Below are 16,700 nucleotides of genomic sequence, written 5' to 3'. Positions count from 1 at the left end.
GCACATTTCCTCAAGGGGCACCCCCCTTCTGTGCCCAGCCAGGTTTCTGTAATGCCCATAAGGTCCGCGGAGCCCCCCTGTATAAAATCACAGATGAGGGGGGCTTTGTTCACCACGGACCGTGCATTGCACAGCATCACCCGAAGGCCCAAGCTCTGAGGATCCTGACCATCCGGGGAACAGGAGAAGTCTGAGGGGTCGGAGCGCGTGATCGCTTTCAAACATCGAGCACGCGCTCCCGAGAATCGATATGACCCCCCACTTCTGCCATACCTGCCCCTCCCACTTACTGTATCAATAAAACCACCCTCACAAGTAGGAACATAATCCTCCCCCGCAACCTCCGAACCTAATAACCGCCACAAGCACATGTAGGGACTGGCCCCCCACCCGATGGGTTACCCCCATTACCCAACCTTACCCCCCCTCCCCTTAAAAATTCCCTCTCTAAAAAACCCCACAAGTTCTTTTTTTTCACATGCCACCTCTGTGGGTCCCAAAACCCGTCATAGAGGCCGGTCCTCGATAATGTGGAGGGCCGTTCCTGCGAGGCGGGGGCACCTCGCAGGCGCAAGAGTTCACAAGAAGTGTAGTGCATAGCAACTGAAGATAAAAATCGGCGATACAGAGGCTCCATCTCCGGATAGCCAAGATGATAACAGATGATAATAGTCCAGAAAGAGGACGGGCATAGAATGGAAAACACCGAAATGACAGTCTAGATTGTAATCTGTCAGGTGCCTAGTCCAAAACATCCTGGAACAGGGGGTGGGGGTACTCCTGTCACTGGCAATGTCTTCCTCTGTCCCCAAGCAAATCTCCTACCTACTCCAAAAGTCCTAATAGGACCAGCAGCGGTCATAAAGATCCCAAAAGGCCGGGGAGAGGCATAGATGATGTTATAACAGTCAAAGACTGGCTACACGGGGACAAATCAAAAATACCTCCGTCGCCTCCCCGCAGTCCTCCAACAACCACCTCCAAGCATGGCCAGAAACAAATCCCAACCATTCCGGGGGCCAGGCCTCTCCAAACCTCTCCTTCCAAGAGGCCAGGCCTATCCAGAGCGCTGAACCTCTCCGGGAGGCAGGAGGATATGAAGGACGCCAAGTTCGCAGTCTGGCAGCAGGGAAAAAGCCAGAAGAGCCGAGGCAACGAGGCAGATGGAATAGATGGGGTTAGGTTAGGAATTGATGAGAATTGTAGGAGTATAATTGAGTTAGGAGGGAAATTTTTTTACCATATGTTTGTTTTATGTGTTTGTTCTGGGAAGTCGGGGAGGGGTTTGTGAAGGAGGGGAGGGGCTAGGTGGGAGGAGGGAAACGGGGGGGGGGAAGTTTTGTAAAAAATTTTCAATAAAAAAAAGTATACCTGGTACCAACACTTTGTTCTAAAAGTTCAGCAGAAAAATAACATCAATGATAAATCCTTACTTTTTTCTTTCTCTTTCTAGTACCCTGAATAAATCTTTAAAATACTGGGGCACTCGGACAACCACATTTTCTGAAGCATCAATGTCCTTCAGGTCAGAATAGAGTTTAGTGTCAATCACCTTCTTGATATATGCCAGCCAGTCAAACTGAAAGATATATAAATGTTTAGTGGTTTTTTTTTTAAAAAATTGAGTAAGTTTCCACCTGACTGCAAAGTTGAAGTTCACTGAACAGTGCAAATATTTTGAACTTTTCATAAAAACAGCTGCATTTAACTGTGAACATATATATTTAACTATTTTAATTTAAATTGCACCTTATGCATGTCTAAAGCAGCTTTCAATTTAGAAAGATAAATATTCAGTCTGATCATGCATTATCAAAGTTTTTTTCCAACCTGTGGGATCATGCTGCTGAGTTCTGAAATGTTCATTTTGTTATACATAGATTCACTGGTTCGATTTTCATGTGGAATCATTATCTGGAAGATAAATGTAAAAAAATATTATGCTACTAAGAAATCCACTCTGACTCTGTTAACATCAACAAATCTTTTAATAGTTCCTTCACTGAAATATTACAAATATTACACCATATTATTACACTAAACCTGCTGATATCAAACATAATTATTTTATAATTATATATTTATTTATTTATTTATTTGTTCACACTTTTATACCGCCCTATCTCCCTAGGGACTCAGGGCGGTTTACAGCCATATAAAATATATATATATACAGAATAAAACATTAATTTAAAAAACTTATTACATAAGGCCGAATATTTAAAATAGAGATTATAAATAATAAAACCCCATTAAAACCAGATTTAAAATTTAAACATTTAAAAATTTAAAAATTCTAGTCCAGTCCTGCGCAAATAAATAGATGTGTCTTAAGCTCGCGGCGGAAGGTTCGAAGGTCAGGAAGTTGGCGAAGTCCTGGGGGAAGCTCATTCCAGAGGGTGGGGGCCCCCACAGAAAAGGCCCTTCCCCTGGGTGTCGCCAGTCGGCACTGCCTGGCCGACGGCACCCTGAGGAGTCCCTCTCTGTGAGAGCGCACGGGTCGGTGAGAGGCATTTGGTGGCAGCAGACGGTCCCGTAAGTAGCCCGGCCCTATGCCATGGAGCGCTTTGAAGATCATTACCAAAACCTTGAAGCGCACCAATGTTCTGTATAACTATTTTAACAATTTTCTTCTATATATTATAATGAATATAATTTATGCTTCTAGTTTTTCGCTTTTATAGATTACTTGCAATCATTCATTTCTTGTAAAACACACACACAGAGTAATTGTCAGTTCTATATTTTATTTATAGAATGGCGTATCAGGCATCCTTGTCTTACCCCCTGTTCAGAGTTCAACCATTCTCTAAAAATTTGGTTCATTTTCACATTTAGTAACTTATTTTTCACATCATATTCACATAAAATATTCCCTAATTAATTATATCTACTTCATCACACATTTTCTTTAAATCAACATACAGTGAATGATCTTAACAACATCCAAACATTTCTCACTGTCCTCCTGAAGAGAAAAAATCTGGCCAGCGTAAAGAGTCATTGCAGATCTTAAATTTTACTAATTGTTTCTCTGATATTCTTTCAGTCAAAAACCTACTAAAGCCTTTCCAGATATACACAATAAACAAATCCTTTTAAATTTTGCATTCAGTCCTGCTAATTTTCTTTTTGAAAAGAACATTAATAGCATTTTCCCAATTATTAGACACTGATGCTAAATCCTCATACACACTAAAAAGAAATCATAAAGCCACTCCTTAAGTAAATTATATTTATATTTTACCTAGAGCCTTTCAATTTTTAACATTCTCACAGCTACTTAACTGCTTTCCCTCCCTACAGCAAATGGGTTATAATTTAGGTTTGCTCTATTTTTTTTGCTATTTGTGTATCACTTGTAATCATTTACTTTTCTATACAACACACTTATCCTGAACTTTGACACAAGTAATTGTCAGTTCTATATTGAAAGCTCTTTTATATTTATCCATAAACAGCTTAAACTACCTATATCCTTGCAAGATATTAATGCAAAATGTTTGGCCAGTATATGAATGGTTATTTGTCATTTTGTAAAACATGTATTTGGACCTTGTTATTTATACACGTTTATGCTTTAAATTGTGTCCTTATTAATTAATCAGTTTTTTGCTTGTTTGTTTGCTTTAAGTTCTGCTTTAATTTCTAAGATTTCACACTGCTTTTCCCTGCTTTATACCTTTAATATACAGAGTTTTTTCCCTGTGGCACTCTCCCTGTTTCACACTGGTCAGTACCTTGTTTATGTGTCTTTTGTACTTATTCATTATGCATTTGTATGTTATAAATGGTTATAGATGGAAAGTTTTACACCATTATATACTGTATCTTGTAAAGCTATTTTTATTACTTCAGTCCACTGACAAAGAGATTTGTCTCAAAAATCATTTTAAAAAATATTTGTACACGTATTTATTCTTTTAGTGCCTTCTGAAGCCTTAGAGCAGGGGTGTTAAACTCAATTTCACTGAGGGTCTACCATATCTCAAGATCTAAAATGGACACCCGCATAAAGGTTGTGTTTGACCTCGGGGGACGTGGCCAGGGGGTGTGGCCAGCTCAACATCATTTGTGTTTGTGGTAACCTGAGTGCTCTGCCAGAAAAATGGGCTCCCGAGCTCCATTTTCAGCTGCAATGCCCTCCTGCAACCCTCTGCCAGCGAAAATGTGTCTTGGAGGGCTGTGTATGGCACCACAGGCCGGTTCTTTGCTGTTTCCAGGGTAGCCCAACAGGCCAGATCTAAGTACCCTGCGGGCCAGATCCAGCCCCCGGGCCTTGAGTTTGACACCCCTGCCTTAGAGGGAAAGGACCCTATCTATCATACTATTCTTGCCAGCCCCTCTAGATATACTAGATCAAGAAATCAATTTTACAGGAAGGTTAAACTTTTTTAATTATGCTTAGGTATAATAACATTATCTTGCAAATCTTTCTGAATTGTACTTCTTCCTTTTTATACTTCAATGAATTAGGGAAGCAACTGCCTGAGTAATTTCTGAATGTAATCTTGGCTTTACTTAAAGAAATACTTGCCTAGCTAGGGGGTTCCTACTTATTTCTTGTCAAAGTCATCTCGCATCATGATAAAAATTCCAACATTTAGTACTATGTGTGTGACTTTGCAACACAGGTATAAAATATACAAAAATGCCATTGCAATTGCAGGATATATATTTCCATACATCCCCCAGTTGCCTTAAATAAGAGCTAAGGTTTATTTAACAACTATCTTGCAAACCAACATATTGATTGTATTTTACTTATTATATACTAGACAACACAGTATCAACAGTAGAGACCGTCACATTCCTAGATTCTACCATATCTCAAGATCTAAAATGGACACCTAACATCAAAAACGTCATCAAAAAAGCACAACACAACAAAGAATGTTCTTTCTGCACCAACTCAGAAAGCTCAAATTGCCCAAGGAGCTGCTGATACAGTTCTAGAAAGGAATTATTGAGTCTTTAATCTACACCTCCATAACTGTCTGGTTCGGTTCTGTAATCCAACAAAACAGACACAGACTTCAGAGGATAATTAGAATGCAGAAAAAACAATTACTACCAACCTGCCTTCCATTAAGGACCTGTATACTGCACGAGTCAAAAAGAGGGCCGTGAAAATATTTACAGATCCCTCACATCCTGGACATAAATTGCTTCAACTTCAACCCGCAAAATGATGCTATAGAGCACTGCACACCAGAACCACTAGACACAAGAACAGTTTTTTCCAGAACTCTGCTAAACAAATATCCCTCAACACTGTCAAACTATTTACTAAGTCTGCACTACTATTAATCTTCTTATCGTTCCTATCACCCATCTCCTCCCACTTATGACTGTATGACTGTAACCTTGTTGCTGGTATCCTTATGATTTATATTGACTGTTTCCTAATATGATTCAATTGCTTATTTATACCCAATGTCTATCATTAAGTGTTGTACCTTATGATTATTGACAAATGTATCTTTTCTTTTATGTACATTAATTGTGCATATGCATCAAGACAAATTCCTTGTGTGTCCAATCACACTTGGCCAATAAAGAATTCTAGTCTGTTCTATTAGGAGGTGCATGTAGTATACAATTACACGACCAGTAAGCTTTAAATGTCATATTTGATTATGATCAAATATCCTTTCTCTGACCTTTCTCTATAAGCAGGGGATACTTAATTTAAATTTAATGTTTCCGATCATCTTTTTTTCAACCTTTATTATGGTCAAAGACCAGCATAAGAAGGATGGGGTACAAAAAAATTAAAAAGATAAAAAATGCAAAGTACAAAAATAAAATTATATAAATGACTAGAAAGTATAAAAACAAGAATCTAAAAAGGAATCTTAAGAACTTACTGAATCACTGGTATCAACAGTACTCAAACATTGAAAATTATATATGATTAAATATCACTGAAAGTATATCTGTGCCTGTCATCCAGAAACTACCAAAAAGTTTGAAACATCAAAAATGAGAATATTTTTCCCCCTAAGTGGCCAACATTTATTAAATGTACAGTACTTCACATTATTTGAATCAAAAGAAGTCAATGAAAAGAAGGATCAGGGTGACATGATAGCAATGTTCCAATATCTAAGAAGAAGAGGGGGTCAACCGATTCTCCAAAGCACCTGAAGGAAGGACAAGAAGAATTGGATGGAAACTAATCAAGGAGAGAAGCAACCTAGAACTAAAAAAAATTTCTTGACAGATAGAACAATTAATTAATGGATTGATTTGCCTCCAGAAGTTGTGCATGCTCCAACACTGGAGGTATTTAAGAAAAGATTGACAACTATTTGTCTGAAATGGTATATAAATGGTAAATGCTTGAGCAGGAGTTTGGACTAGAAGACCTCCAAGGTCCCTTCCAACTCTTATTACTCTGTTATTCAAATGTTCTTCCAAAAACAGATAGAAGAAAATAATAGATGCAGAAGAGGCAACAGCAACCAAGATGGCACACTGCTTTGTCACTGAATTAGAAATCTGGGAAAGAACAGTGTTGAATGGAGAAATAAATCCAGGGTTCTTCTGAAGACTGGCTACCACAAGTACAGCTAAAATCTATACTTAAAAGGGCACTAACCTCAGCAATTTTGATTTCTAATTTAAGCACTGACTTCATATCCAACTCTGCATGTGAAGCATTGGCACCCAAAAGGACTGAAGTATCAACCATGAACTGGAACAAGGTATCTCTGTACTACAGTGGGGTAAGAATTCAGACATTAATACATCAAAAAACAAAAACAAACCCAACAATAACCAATAGCTCAACCAGATAACACTTCTTACCTTACTTTACATTGAATAGTCTAACATAGCACATTATTTACTTATTTTCATTTTTAATTTCAGTTACAGTATTGCATTTTGATATTATTTAATGGTAAATAATATCAAAATGCAGAATTAGCATTAATATCATCACAAATATTAATTAGTATGCCATTTGCATTAATCAGCACACATTGAGAAAATGGATCCCTAGCTTTCTTCAAAGGTTTGGTTCTGAAAGCATATTGAGGAACCAGGATGTGAACTTCATCTGTACTTCCTTTATTTTTCTATGTTATCAGGGAATATTTATCTACATATTCAGAGAACTAAATACAAGAAGAGAACTTAGACTTGTGCAATATATGAATGATTGTAAAATTGTACTCAGCAAGACATCCTTGGTTGCAACTCATAAATTAACGAAGAAGATTGTGCTGCAAATAATGGTCAATATTGAAAAGGAACAGGGTCATGGAAAAAGGCAGGGTTCTACTGATAATAAGTAACTGACATATTGGTCATGTTTATTGTTTAGAGTAGGGGGAACATGTCAGAATGTGTTCAAATATTCAATTGCTATATACCATTTTTTAAATCTTCCCCCATATTTATCTGCTATTTTGGGAAGATATGTAATTACTGCATAGATAGTAACTGATAAGTTATATATTCTCACATAATTAAGATTTTCTTTCATATGATTTATGTAATATTTTAGCAGAAATATCATCTTTATACTCCATATAATGTACAAAATATAGAGGAATGAACACTTCGTTTCCAAGCCTGGATTTTTGCAGATGTGCTTGGATTTCACCCCCAGAATCCAGCTAGCTTTTGGGAGTTGTAATTCCAGATAGGCTGGGAAAATATCCTGAATGTACTTAGGTGATTGAGTAAACACTCACAGATTTAGCTTCTGTGGTATTGTCCAGGTAGTCTTCCCGTGCTGATAGAGTCAGAGATGCTTGATCTAACTATATAAATAAAATAAGAATTACTATACATTAGATTTACAAAAACACAATTTGGATCGTAGTTCTATAACTAGACTTCAAAGATAAACCCAAAGATCTTAGAGAGACTACTTGTGAATAGATTTGTAGAAGTATTGCAATACCAACATCCATTACAGTATTATAAGTTAAAGGGGATGGACAGAATTCAAAAGACATGAAAATGTCCACAAAAGCATTCTATTTATTAACCCTGGATGTTTTGCATTTTTGACAAAATCAATATGTAGACCCTGAGGAGTTTTAATTTTACAAAAAAAATTGCTTCATCCCAAAAATGTGAATATTTCATAGCAAGGCAATGTAAGAACAACACATTCCTTCAAAAATTAAATAGACTATAGCAATGTACTTTCTGTAAAGAAAATTACTGAAAATTAAATTAGAAATGACTATAGAATGCCATCAGGAATCATTGGCATTGGCATCCTTCAGTCTCAAAAGACTATGGTATCGTGCTCTGGAAAGAGGTCCTAAAACAGCATCTAGTGTGACTAAAAAGGCCAATTCGAGAGTGGCAATCCCTTCTACACTGAGGGCAGATACATTCTGTCCCCTGCCCAGCCCCCAGTTTTCATTGGTTCCAGGACTGCCTCTTTGCCTCAGCCTGCTGAACAAGTGTTTCTTCAAATTTGAGAAGGCCATGCTGCGTCTTTAGTCTCCAAGCTGAATGATCCCAGTTGTCAATGTCCATTCCCAAGGCCTTTAGATCCCTCTTGCAGATATCCTTATATTACAGCTGCAGTCTCCCTCTGAAGCACTTTCTCTGTACTAATTCTCCATACAGGAGATCTTTCGGAATCCGACCATCAGCCATTCTCACGACATGCCCAAGCTAGCGTAGACATCGATGTTTCAATAGTATATACATGCTAGAAATTCCAGCACGCTCCAAGCCTGTACTATTTGGAACTTGTCATGGCAGGTAATGCCAAGAATACATTGGAGACAGCGCATATGAAAGATGTTCAACTTTCTGCCTTGCCGTATGTAAAGGGTCCAAGACTCACTGCAATTCAAGAGTGTGCTCAGGATGCAGGCTCTATAGACCTTGATCTTTGTATGTTCCATCAGCTTCTTATTAAGCCATATTCTCTTTTTCTCTGGAAAATGTGGTGGCTGTTTTACTAATTCTTTTATTCAGCTCAGTATCTAAAGAGAGAGTGTTGGAGATAGTTGAGCCAAGGTACACAAAGTCATGGACGACCTCCAATTCTTGTGCAGAGATTATAATACAGGGAGGTGAATCCACATCCTGACCCATGACTTGTGTTTTTTTCAGGCTGATTGTTAGTCCAAAGTCTTGGCAGGCCTTGCTAAACAGTCCATAAGTTGTTGAAGGTCTTTAGCAGAGTGGGCGGTAATGGTGGTAATGGCAGCATCATCAGCGAAGAGGAAATCCCGTAAGCATTTCAGCTGGATTTTAGACTTTGCTCTCAAACTAGAGAGATTAAAGAGCTTTCCATCTGATCTGGTCCAGAGATAAATACCCTCTGTTGTAGTTCCAAAAGCATGCTTCAGCATGACAGCAAAAAAGATCCCGAATAAAGTTGGCACAAGGACACAGCCCTGCTTCACTCCACTTCACATGTCAAAGGAATCTGATGTTAAGCCTTCAAAAACTACAGTGCCCTTCATTTCCTCATGAAAGGACCTGATGATGTTGAGGAGCTGAGGTGGACATCCAATCTTGCAGAGAATTTTATAAGGCCATTCCTACTAACCAAGTCAAAGCCTTTGTAAGATCTATGAAGGCTACAAAAAGTGGCTGTCTTTGTTCCCTGCATTTCTCCTGCAACTGTCTAAGGGAAAATATCATGTCAGTAGTGGACCTGTTGGCTCAAAATCTACACTGTGATTCTGGATAGCCTATCTCTGCAAGCACCTGGAGCTTCTTCAGTAAGACACAGGCAAGCAACTTCCCTACAACACTAAGAAGAGAGTTGCCACGGTAGTTGTTACGGTCACCCCTGTCGCCTTTGTTCTTATACAGTGTGATGATATTTGCATCCTTCATATCCTGTGGTGCTCCACCTTCCCTCCAACAAAGACAGAAGATTTCATGCAGTTCAGTGGGGATGTTCTCTTTGCAGCACTTCAGAACTTTGGCAGGGATGTTATCTTTCCCAGGTGCCTTGCTGAAGGCAAGGGAATCCAGGGCCGTGTTTAGTTCTTCTAAAGTTGGTTCACTGTCAAGCTCCTCCAAGACAGGCAGGCACTCAATGTTAGTTAATGCTTCTTCAGTTACCACATTTTCTCTGGAATATAACTCAGAGTAGTGCTGCACCCAATGTGCCATCTGCTGTGCTCAGTCCTGGATAACCTCAGCTGTAGCAGACTTCAGAGGGGCAGATTTCTTCTGCATTGGACCTAAGGCCTGCTTGATGCCATCATATATCCCCTTGATGTTGCCTGTCTCAGCTGCTGTCTGGATCCGAGAGCAAATCTGCAGCCAATAATCGTTAGCACATCTCCTGGCGGTCTGTTGGATTTTGCTATGACCTGTAGGTTGCGCTCACTGGAACAGGCTTTATATGCAATTAGAGCTCTCCTTTTTTCCTCGATGGATGGCATCAGCTCCTCTGAATGGGATTCAAACCAATCTGCTGTCTTTCTGATCCCCTTACCAAATACTGACAAGGCGGTGTTATAAACAGCATTCTTGAAATATTCCCATCATTCAGATGCATTTACTTCAGCTGGGCCTGGGAGAGTTTCCTTGAGTGCTTGTGCAAATTTCTCCACTTTGCCCTGATTATGGACCTTGTTGATGTCGATTCATGGTCTTCCTTCCTTCTTCGAGTGATGCAATCTCTTTGTTTGCAGTTTTGTTCTGCTGCATACCAAGGAGTGGTCTGTATCGCAATCAGCACCCTGATAGCTGTGTGTGATTGTAATATTGGGAATGTTGGAGCACCTGGTAAGAATCAAGTCGAGCTGGTGCCAATGCTTTGATCTTGGATGTCTCCAAGAGACTGTATGTTGAGGCTTTGTTTTAAAGTATGTATTGCTAATGCAAAAACCGCAGTAGCAGCAAAACTCCTGCAGGTGTTGATCATTTTCATTCATCTTCCCAACGCCGAACTGACCTAAACAGGTCAGCCAAGAACTATAATCAGCTCCAACTCTGGCATTATAATCACCAAGGATAAACAATGGTTCTTTTTCAGGGATTTTCTTAATAGTAGCAGCCAGATCGTCATGGATTCTACTGAAGATGATAATGTCGGTGCATATGTGCTAATAAGAGTAACCAGCCCTGCTGATGAGTGGAGCTGCAAGGACAGAATTCTTTCACTTCCTGCAGCAGATGGAGTAATCTTCGTAGGGTGTTCCTGACTGCAAAGCCTATCCCATATTCCCTAGACTTGTTTGATGGTTTTCCCTGCCAGAAGAACAGAAAGTTTCTCTCCTGAACAGATCCCGAATCTGACAGTCTTGTCTCTTGAAGGGCAATGATGTCCATCTGCAGTCTGCTTCACTCCATGTCGATGACAGCTCTCTTATGTATGTCATCTATTTCTTGTATATCATCAGAAAGGCCAGGTATCATTGTCTGAACACTCCAAATGCCCAACTTTAGGGTTAAAGTTTTCTTACATTTGTTGCATGGCACAGAGTTATCAATCTGCTTGTCAGCTTTGACCTAAACCCCACGTACCCTGTGAGGTTAACAGACTGTGGCGGGGCAGCACCTTACTGGCTGGGGGCTGCCCAGTTTAAGGTGGGTGGTAGCTGTCCAATGAGATACAATGACCTCTCCCACTGTCAAAAGTGGCCCCTGGCATCACGCTCCACGCCAATCAAGCAAAGACTTTTAACCAGTAACTGTCACTTCCCGTGTTGTTTCAATGCTGTATGCAAAGCTAGAGTGTCCTCTCCAGAGCACGAGACCTGGGTAGATTAATATGGAGGATAGACTGTTACTCAAGCAGCAGATCCCTCCTCTCCACATTGCTGAAATAGTCCAATGGAACGCCAGAACCGATACGATTAGTTCCAGCTGCATCACAGGAGTTACCAGAATGTGATTGTACATAGTCACGAACTGCTTCCAGGACTCTGGCTCTGGATTTTGCCTCGAGGTTGACTCCTGAAGCCTTTTCCAGTAGTAGATCTATAGCTACAAGGCAGTGGAGGTTTGAAATCAGAGTTTCCTTTCTCCTAGAAGATGGTTCTGTCGTTTTATCTGACGTTGGGGCATAAAGCCCTCTTCCGCCTTCAAAACTGTTGACCATCTTCTCCTGTAACCCTGGAAAGGGGCCCTTATGAGGTGCTACCAACAGGGTCAGCTGGACCAAGATTTGTTTTGTTTTTTTAGGGAGATATTACTCCTCCAGACTCCTCAATCCAGGACTCCTGTTCCAGATTTTGCCTCCTTAAGCCTTTCCCATAGATGGGTATAGCCATAAGGCAGTGGAGGTTTGAGATCAGAGATTTCCGATTTCAAATTAGGAATAGTGTTACATTTTTCCAACTTTTAGTCATTTACATATATACATACTATAGTATGTATATACATATACATACTAATATCCAGATGTCAGAATGTTATTGAACACAGATGTAAAAGTTTTATAAATATTGTTAACAAAATTAGCTGAAGGGTTAATTAAATACAGATTTAAAATATGTTGTACCTTCTTGCATATGTGGTTAAGGAAGGAATTCTCTGGGGTATAAATAGCTCATGTCCATGTGGTACTACAAAATTGCATTCCTTCTTTCTTGTTTAATTTTGAATGCTAAGAGGCTATCCAAAAGCTTACATCCTATTTCTGCATGGCTTCCATAATTGTACCTTTATATACATTTATATATAAAGTGAATAACTAACTAAATAATACATCTATGATATGTTTATTATCTCTAAGTTTGTTCTTATCTTTTATACACCATTACAATCTGCATGGGCTTCTAGACATGTTTATTTAAGACAACAATATAATAATGAGAAATCCATTACAGGCCAAACAGTGGTATATAGTCACCATGCCAAATGCTTTCTGGAAATATTATTTTTACTAGTTTGAAGAAGACCATTAAGATGGGCACTGATTAGACCTCCAGAAGACTGTCACATAATGCAAGGATCACAATGAAAATAACATTGGCTGTAATACACATGGGCCCCATCCCCAACAACTTTGTCATTGGGGCCATTAACTGAGTTTATCAAAGAGCGTACATCAGGTCATTCAACTCCATGTGAAAAAGATCTGACGGTACCTAACAGCCAAGCCATATAAGGCTTTTTAAGATAAAACTAGCAGTTTGAACTGCACTTCAACCAATGCAGAATGGCTGTTTCTCGACTGTTGTGGTTCACCAGCAAGCAGACTACTGTATCTTGCACTTTTCAGCTTCTAGAATAGATGGTCTTTAAAGCCAGTCCTGTTTAGAACAAATTGTTGCAGCCCAATTGCCAGGATCTACTACTTCACGTTAAGTACAGAATACTAAATAATAAAACAAAATTAATTGAAAATACCACTTGTATGGTTTCTTTAATAATACCTTTATGATGTGCTCATTAGAAGCCTTATCATCTGAAGCCACATATAATCGGATGAAAACAGAATTGCTATATTGTCCGCGAAGAGTAGCAAGGGTTTGGAGCATGCTGAACTTCCTTTCTGACCACAGACCTTCGGGCCCAATGTTTGATTCCAGCACAGGCCAGCGAAATGGAGAATGCTTCAGCATATTTAGAAGTGGTTTTGCATCAGCTTTTTCTATCTTATCTGGGAAAATGGGGGGAAAAAATCAGTCAATATAAGGCATCTTGCAAAAAAATCCACTTCTAAAATACCTATGTCTGTATATTGTTGGCAAGAAAAGTCTGCTTTCCTATCATTATGTATATTTCTCTACATCAAGTGAAATGTCACCTAGAACCATAGATTTAGGCTAAACATAAGGCACTTTGAATAGCTTGTCTTGGCAAATAGAGCAGAAAAATGTATGTTTTTGCTATCTGTCTGTTCAAACCTTGACTGCTGTTCAGCCACTGGCAACCTTCAGAGGAAAGTCAAATCATCCAAGTTTTTGACTCAGTATGATGGATGGTCAGATTGTCCTCTAGCTGGCCAGCGTGTATCTGATTATGGCACTTCTGTATGGTTAACCCATCAAAATCTAAACATATGAACACAAATGTAGCCAATGTAGTAAGTGCTTTATGTCCAGTACTTCTCAGATCTCGTAGAAAAAATAATATTTTCCTACTTCTCTGTGGCAAAGCTAAAATTCCTGCTATTCCACAGGAATTTTGCTATTCTGCATTCAGAAAAAAGTGCCCCATTGCACATATCTGAAATGTAAAATTCACTAACATTTCACTATGTTAGTGAAATGTTAGTGATTCACTAACTAAATGTTAAAATTCACTAACATTAAGATTTTCTAGATTATTTTGAATTAATTTTGGTACATCTTTCTTCTCCTAATAGAGACTAACAGTTGTGCACCATATAGTTTTTAACAGTATGGAAATAGTTACTCACTCTCATTCATACATGAAGAATAAAGTATCTTGGCCTTCTGTACAGCTTCATTGTCTCGTCTTTTGCTAAGCGGTTTTTCAAGGAGAGCTGTAAAGAATAGATTTCCCCCCCCCCCCCAAGACATTTATTATTATCAGAAAACAGTTCAGAATCTTCAATGTAGATAAGATGCCTGAATTCATGGGAATATTTGTTTAGATATTTAGATTGGCTGCCATGGACATTTTTTGACTGAGGGACTTAGAAAATGTTAAACAACACATGATGAGAAGTGTTAGAGTTGCATTGAATGTTATACTCTGTTCTGGAATATTATCATTGACATCTGAATGAATATTAAACGCTGAAGAGACAGGCTGAATAGCTCTCTCCTATTCTTGGTCAAAAATGGGAACTCTAATACATTCTTGCATTGTAGAATACTCCTATTCAAAATTCTGGTAGAGCCAGCAACAATTATATAAAATCAGATACATTTTCACCTTTTGTTTTATTGGTAAGAAAGTGATGATATTGGGAACTTTTGGGAAAACTTTATTCTATGATTATTCTACCCAAATTATAATTAAATTGGGTTTCTTAAATATGTTTAAATATGTTCTACCCAAATTATAATTAAATTGGGTTTCTTAAATATGTTTCTTATATTACATCATATATTGCATTTATTATATGAAAAGTTAGGTTGGAATCAAGAATTCTAATTGCATATTTCCTTAAAAAAAGAAATGTCAGATGTTATTTAATACACACATTTGAAAACAGAATGAGCATCAGTGGTGGGTTCCTACTGGTTCGCACTGGTTTAGGCGATCTGGTAGCGATAATTTGCCATCGGTCACCAAACTGGTAAAGATGGCTGGCTGGCCATGCCTCCGAACTGGTCGCCCACTCGCCACTCACCTGCCCCATCTGCTCCCCCCTCCCAGTCACTCCTCACCTCTCGGGCAGCAGAGCACACTGTGTGGCACTTGCACATGTGCACAGTCTGCTCTGCAGCTTGCCTGCCTAAGCTGCCTTCCCACGCGGTGCCTGCCCTATGCCCCTCCTACCTACAGGTAAGCATGCAAGTCACACTAGCCCCCCATCTCTGTCACTTGCCATGGCCCCTCCCACCATCCCCGTCGGGCTCGCATGGCTGGCTAAGCTGCCACGGCCCAGCCCTTCTCCATTTCAGGCTGTGCTGCCTGTGGCCTAGCTTGCCACGCCCCCCGATCCCGCCAGGCTCGTGACCTTACCTTCTTCCTCCCACAGCTGGTGGTAGAAGGGAAGGGAAGTCAGCACCCATGAGGAACTACTCCTCAGCCCCAGCCATGCATTTTCATGCAATAGCTTTTCATTCCAAGCAGCCCGAGCTTGAAAACGCATAGCTGGAGCCTAGGAGTGGTTCCTCGTGGGCGCTGAAAGTACCGGCCTTCAACCTGGCTGTTTCTCTGTGCAAGGCTTTCCAGGTGGATCCGCAAAGCGCAGTGCTGCAAAAAACTCTCTCTCTCTCCCAGCAAGAAAGTAGGGGAGAGAAAACAGGTTGCCAGAGAACATGTGGAGGGCTCCATCATGTGCTCTCCAGGTCAGCAGCTGCTGCTTCTCTCCCCTGCTGCTTGTTGCCTGGGAGAAAAAGTCTTTTGGAGCACTGCACTTTAGTCAGACTACTTTAAGTCCCATCCGGAAAGCCTGTGCTTTCTCAGGGCCCCGAGGGCTGCCCCCCCCCCACCTGCCGCTGCCTGGAGCTGTTGGGAAGGTGATGCTTGTGGCAGATGGAAGGTGACGGCTGCAGCTGACTTGGAATGAAAACATGGAGAAACGTCCAGTGAAGCAAATGCCTTTTTCTCTCCAACTTCTATTAGCAGAGAGAAGGAAGAGGCACAGGCAGTGGCAGTAGAAGGGGCTGATTGCTTCGCAGCTGTTGTGGTTACCCGCTAGGGTCCTTTCACCTCCGCCTGCCCCCCCCACAAACATCTCCTTCGAGAGGCTTCAGAGGCCGAGCCATTTTCCCCCCCTCTCCTGCTGCCGCCTCGAGGGCTTTGTGACATGGAAGCCTTTTCCTCCACAGGCCTTGGGATGGGAAAGAGAAAACATCCCTGAGCAAATGTGGTGTTTCAATGAGGCTTTGCTGGACCTCTGTGTGGTAAGGACAGCAGCAGCAGCAGTCAAGGCAACAGGCGCTGTTTGTTGTTTCTCGCCATACTGTAAAAAGCAACCCTTGCCCCAAAGAGGTAGCAGTCCTATGAAAATAAGAGGCATACCCGGCATCCAGCACTGGAGATGGCCACTTCAGCATCTGTCAGAGGCTGGAGGCTCTTTATTTTCATTCGCTTTGTGTTCCTCCATGCCAAAAAAAAAAAAAAAAAAGCCCGATCTGATCTGGAGATGAATGTCATTA

The 16,700-nt window shown here is 40.2% G+C and overlaps 1 protein-coding gene across 1 annotated transcript in view; it reads right to left on the bottom strand.

The window, feature by feature from the left end:
* PHEX (phosphate regulating endopeptidase X-linked) overlaps positions 1-16,700 on the bottom strand; it is a 739,707-nt gene that overhangs the window by 679,509 nt on the left and 43,498 nt on the right. The window contains exons 4-9 of the mRNA XM_058186235.1: positions 14,321-14,407; positions 13,332-13,558; positions 7,707-7,775; positions 6,605-6,721; positions 1,831-1,914; positions 1,434-1,579 (exon numbers count right to left, since the gene is read on the bottom strand). Of these exons, the coding sequence (XP_058042218.1) occupies positions 1,434-1,579; positions 1,831-1,914; positions 6,605-6,721; positions 7,707-7,775; positions 13,332-13,558; positions 14,321-14,407 (730 nt within the window). The remainder of the gene's footprint in view (positions 1-1,433; positions 1,580-1,830; positions 1,915-6,604; positions 6,722-7,706; positions 7,776-13,331; positions 13,559-14,320; positions 14,408-16,700) is intronic.

This window comes from Ahaetulla prasina, chromosome 5, assembly GCF_028640845.1.
Source record: "Ahaetulla prasina isolate Xishuangbanna chromosome 5, ASM2864084v1, whole genome shotgun sequence".
Taxonomy (NCBI): domain Eukaryota; kingdom Metazoa; phylum Chordata; class Lepidosauria; order Squamata; family Colubridae; genus Ahaetulla; species Ahaetulla prasina.
This window is presented reverse-complemented; position numbering and strand designations above follow the sequence as displayed.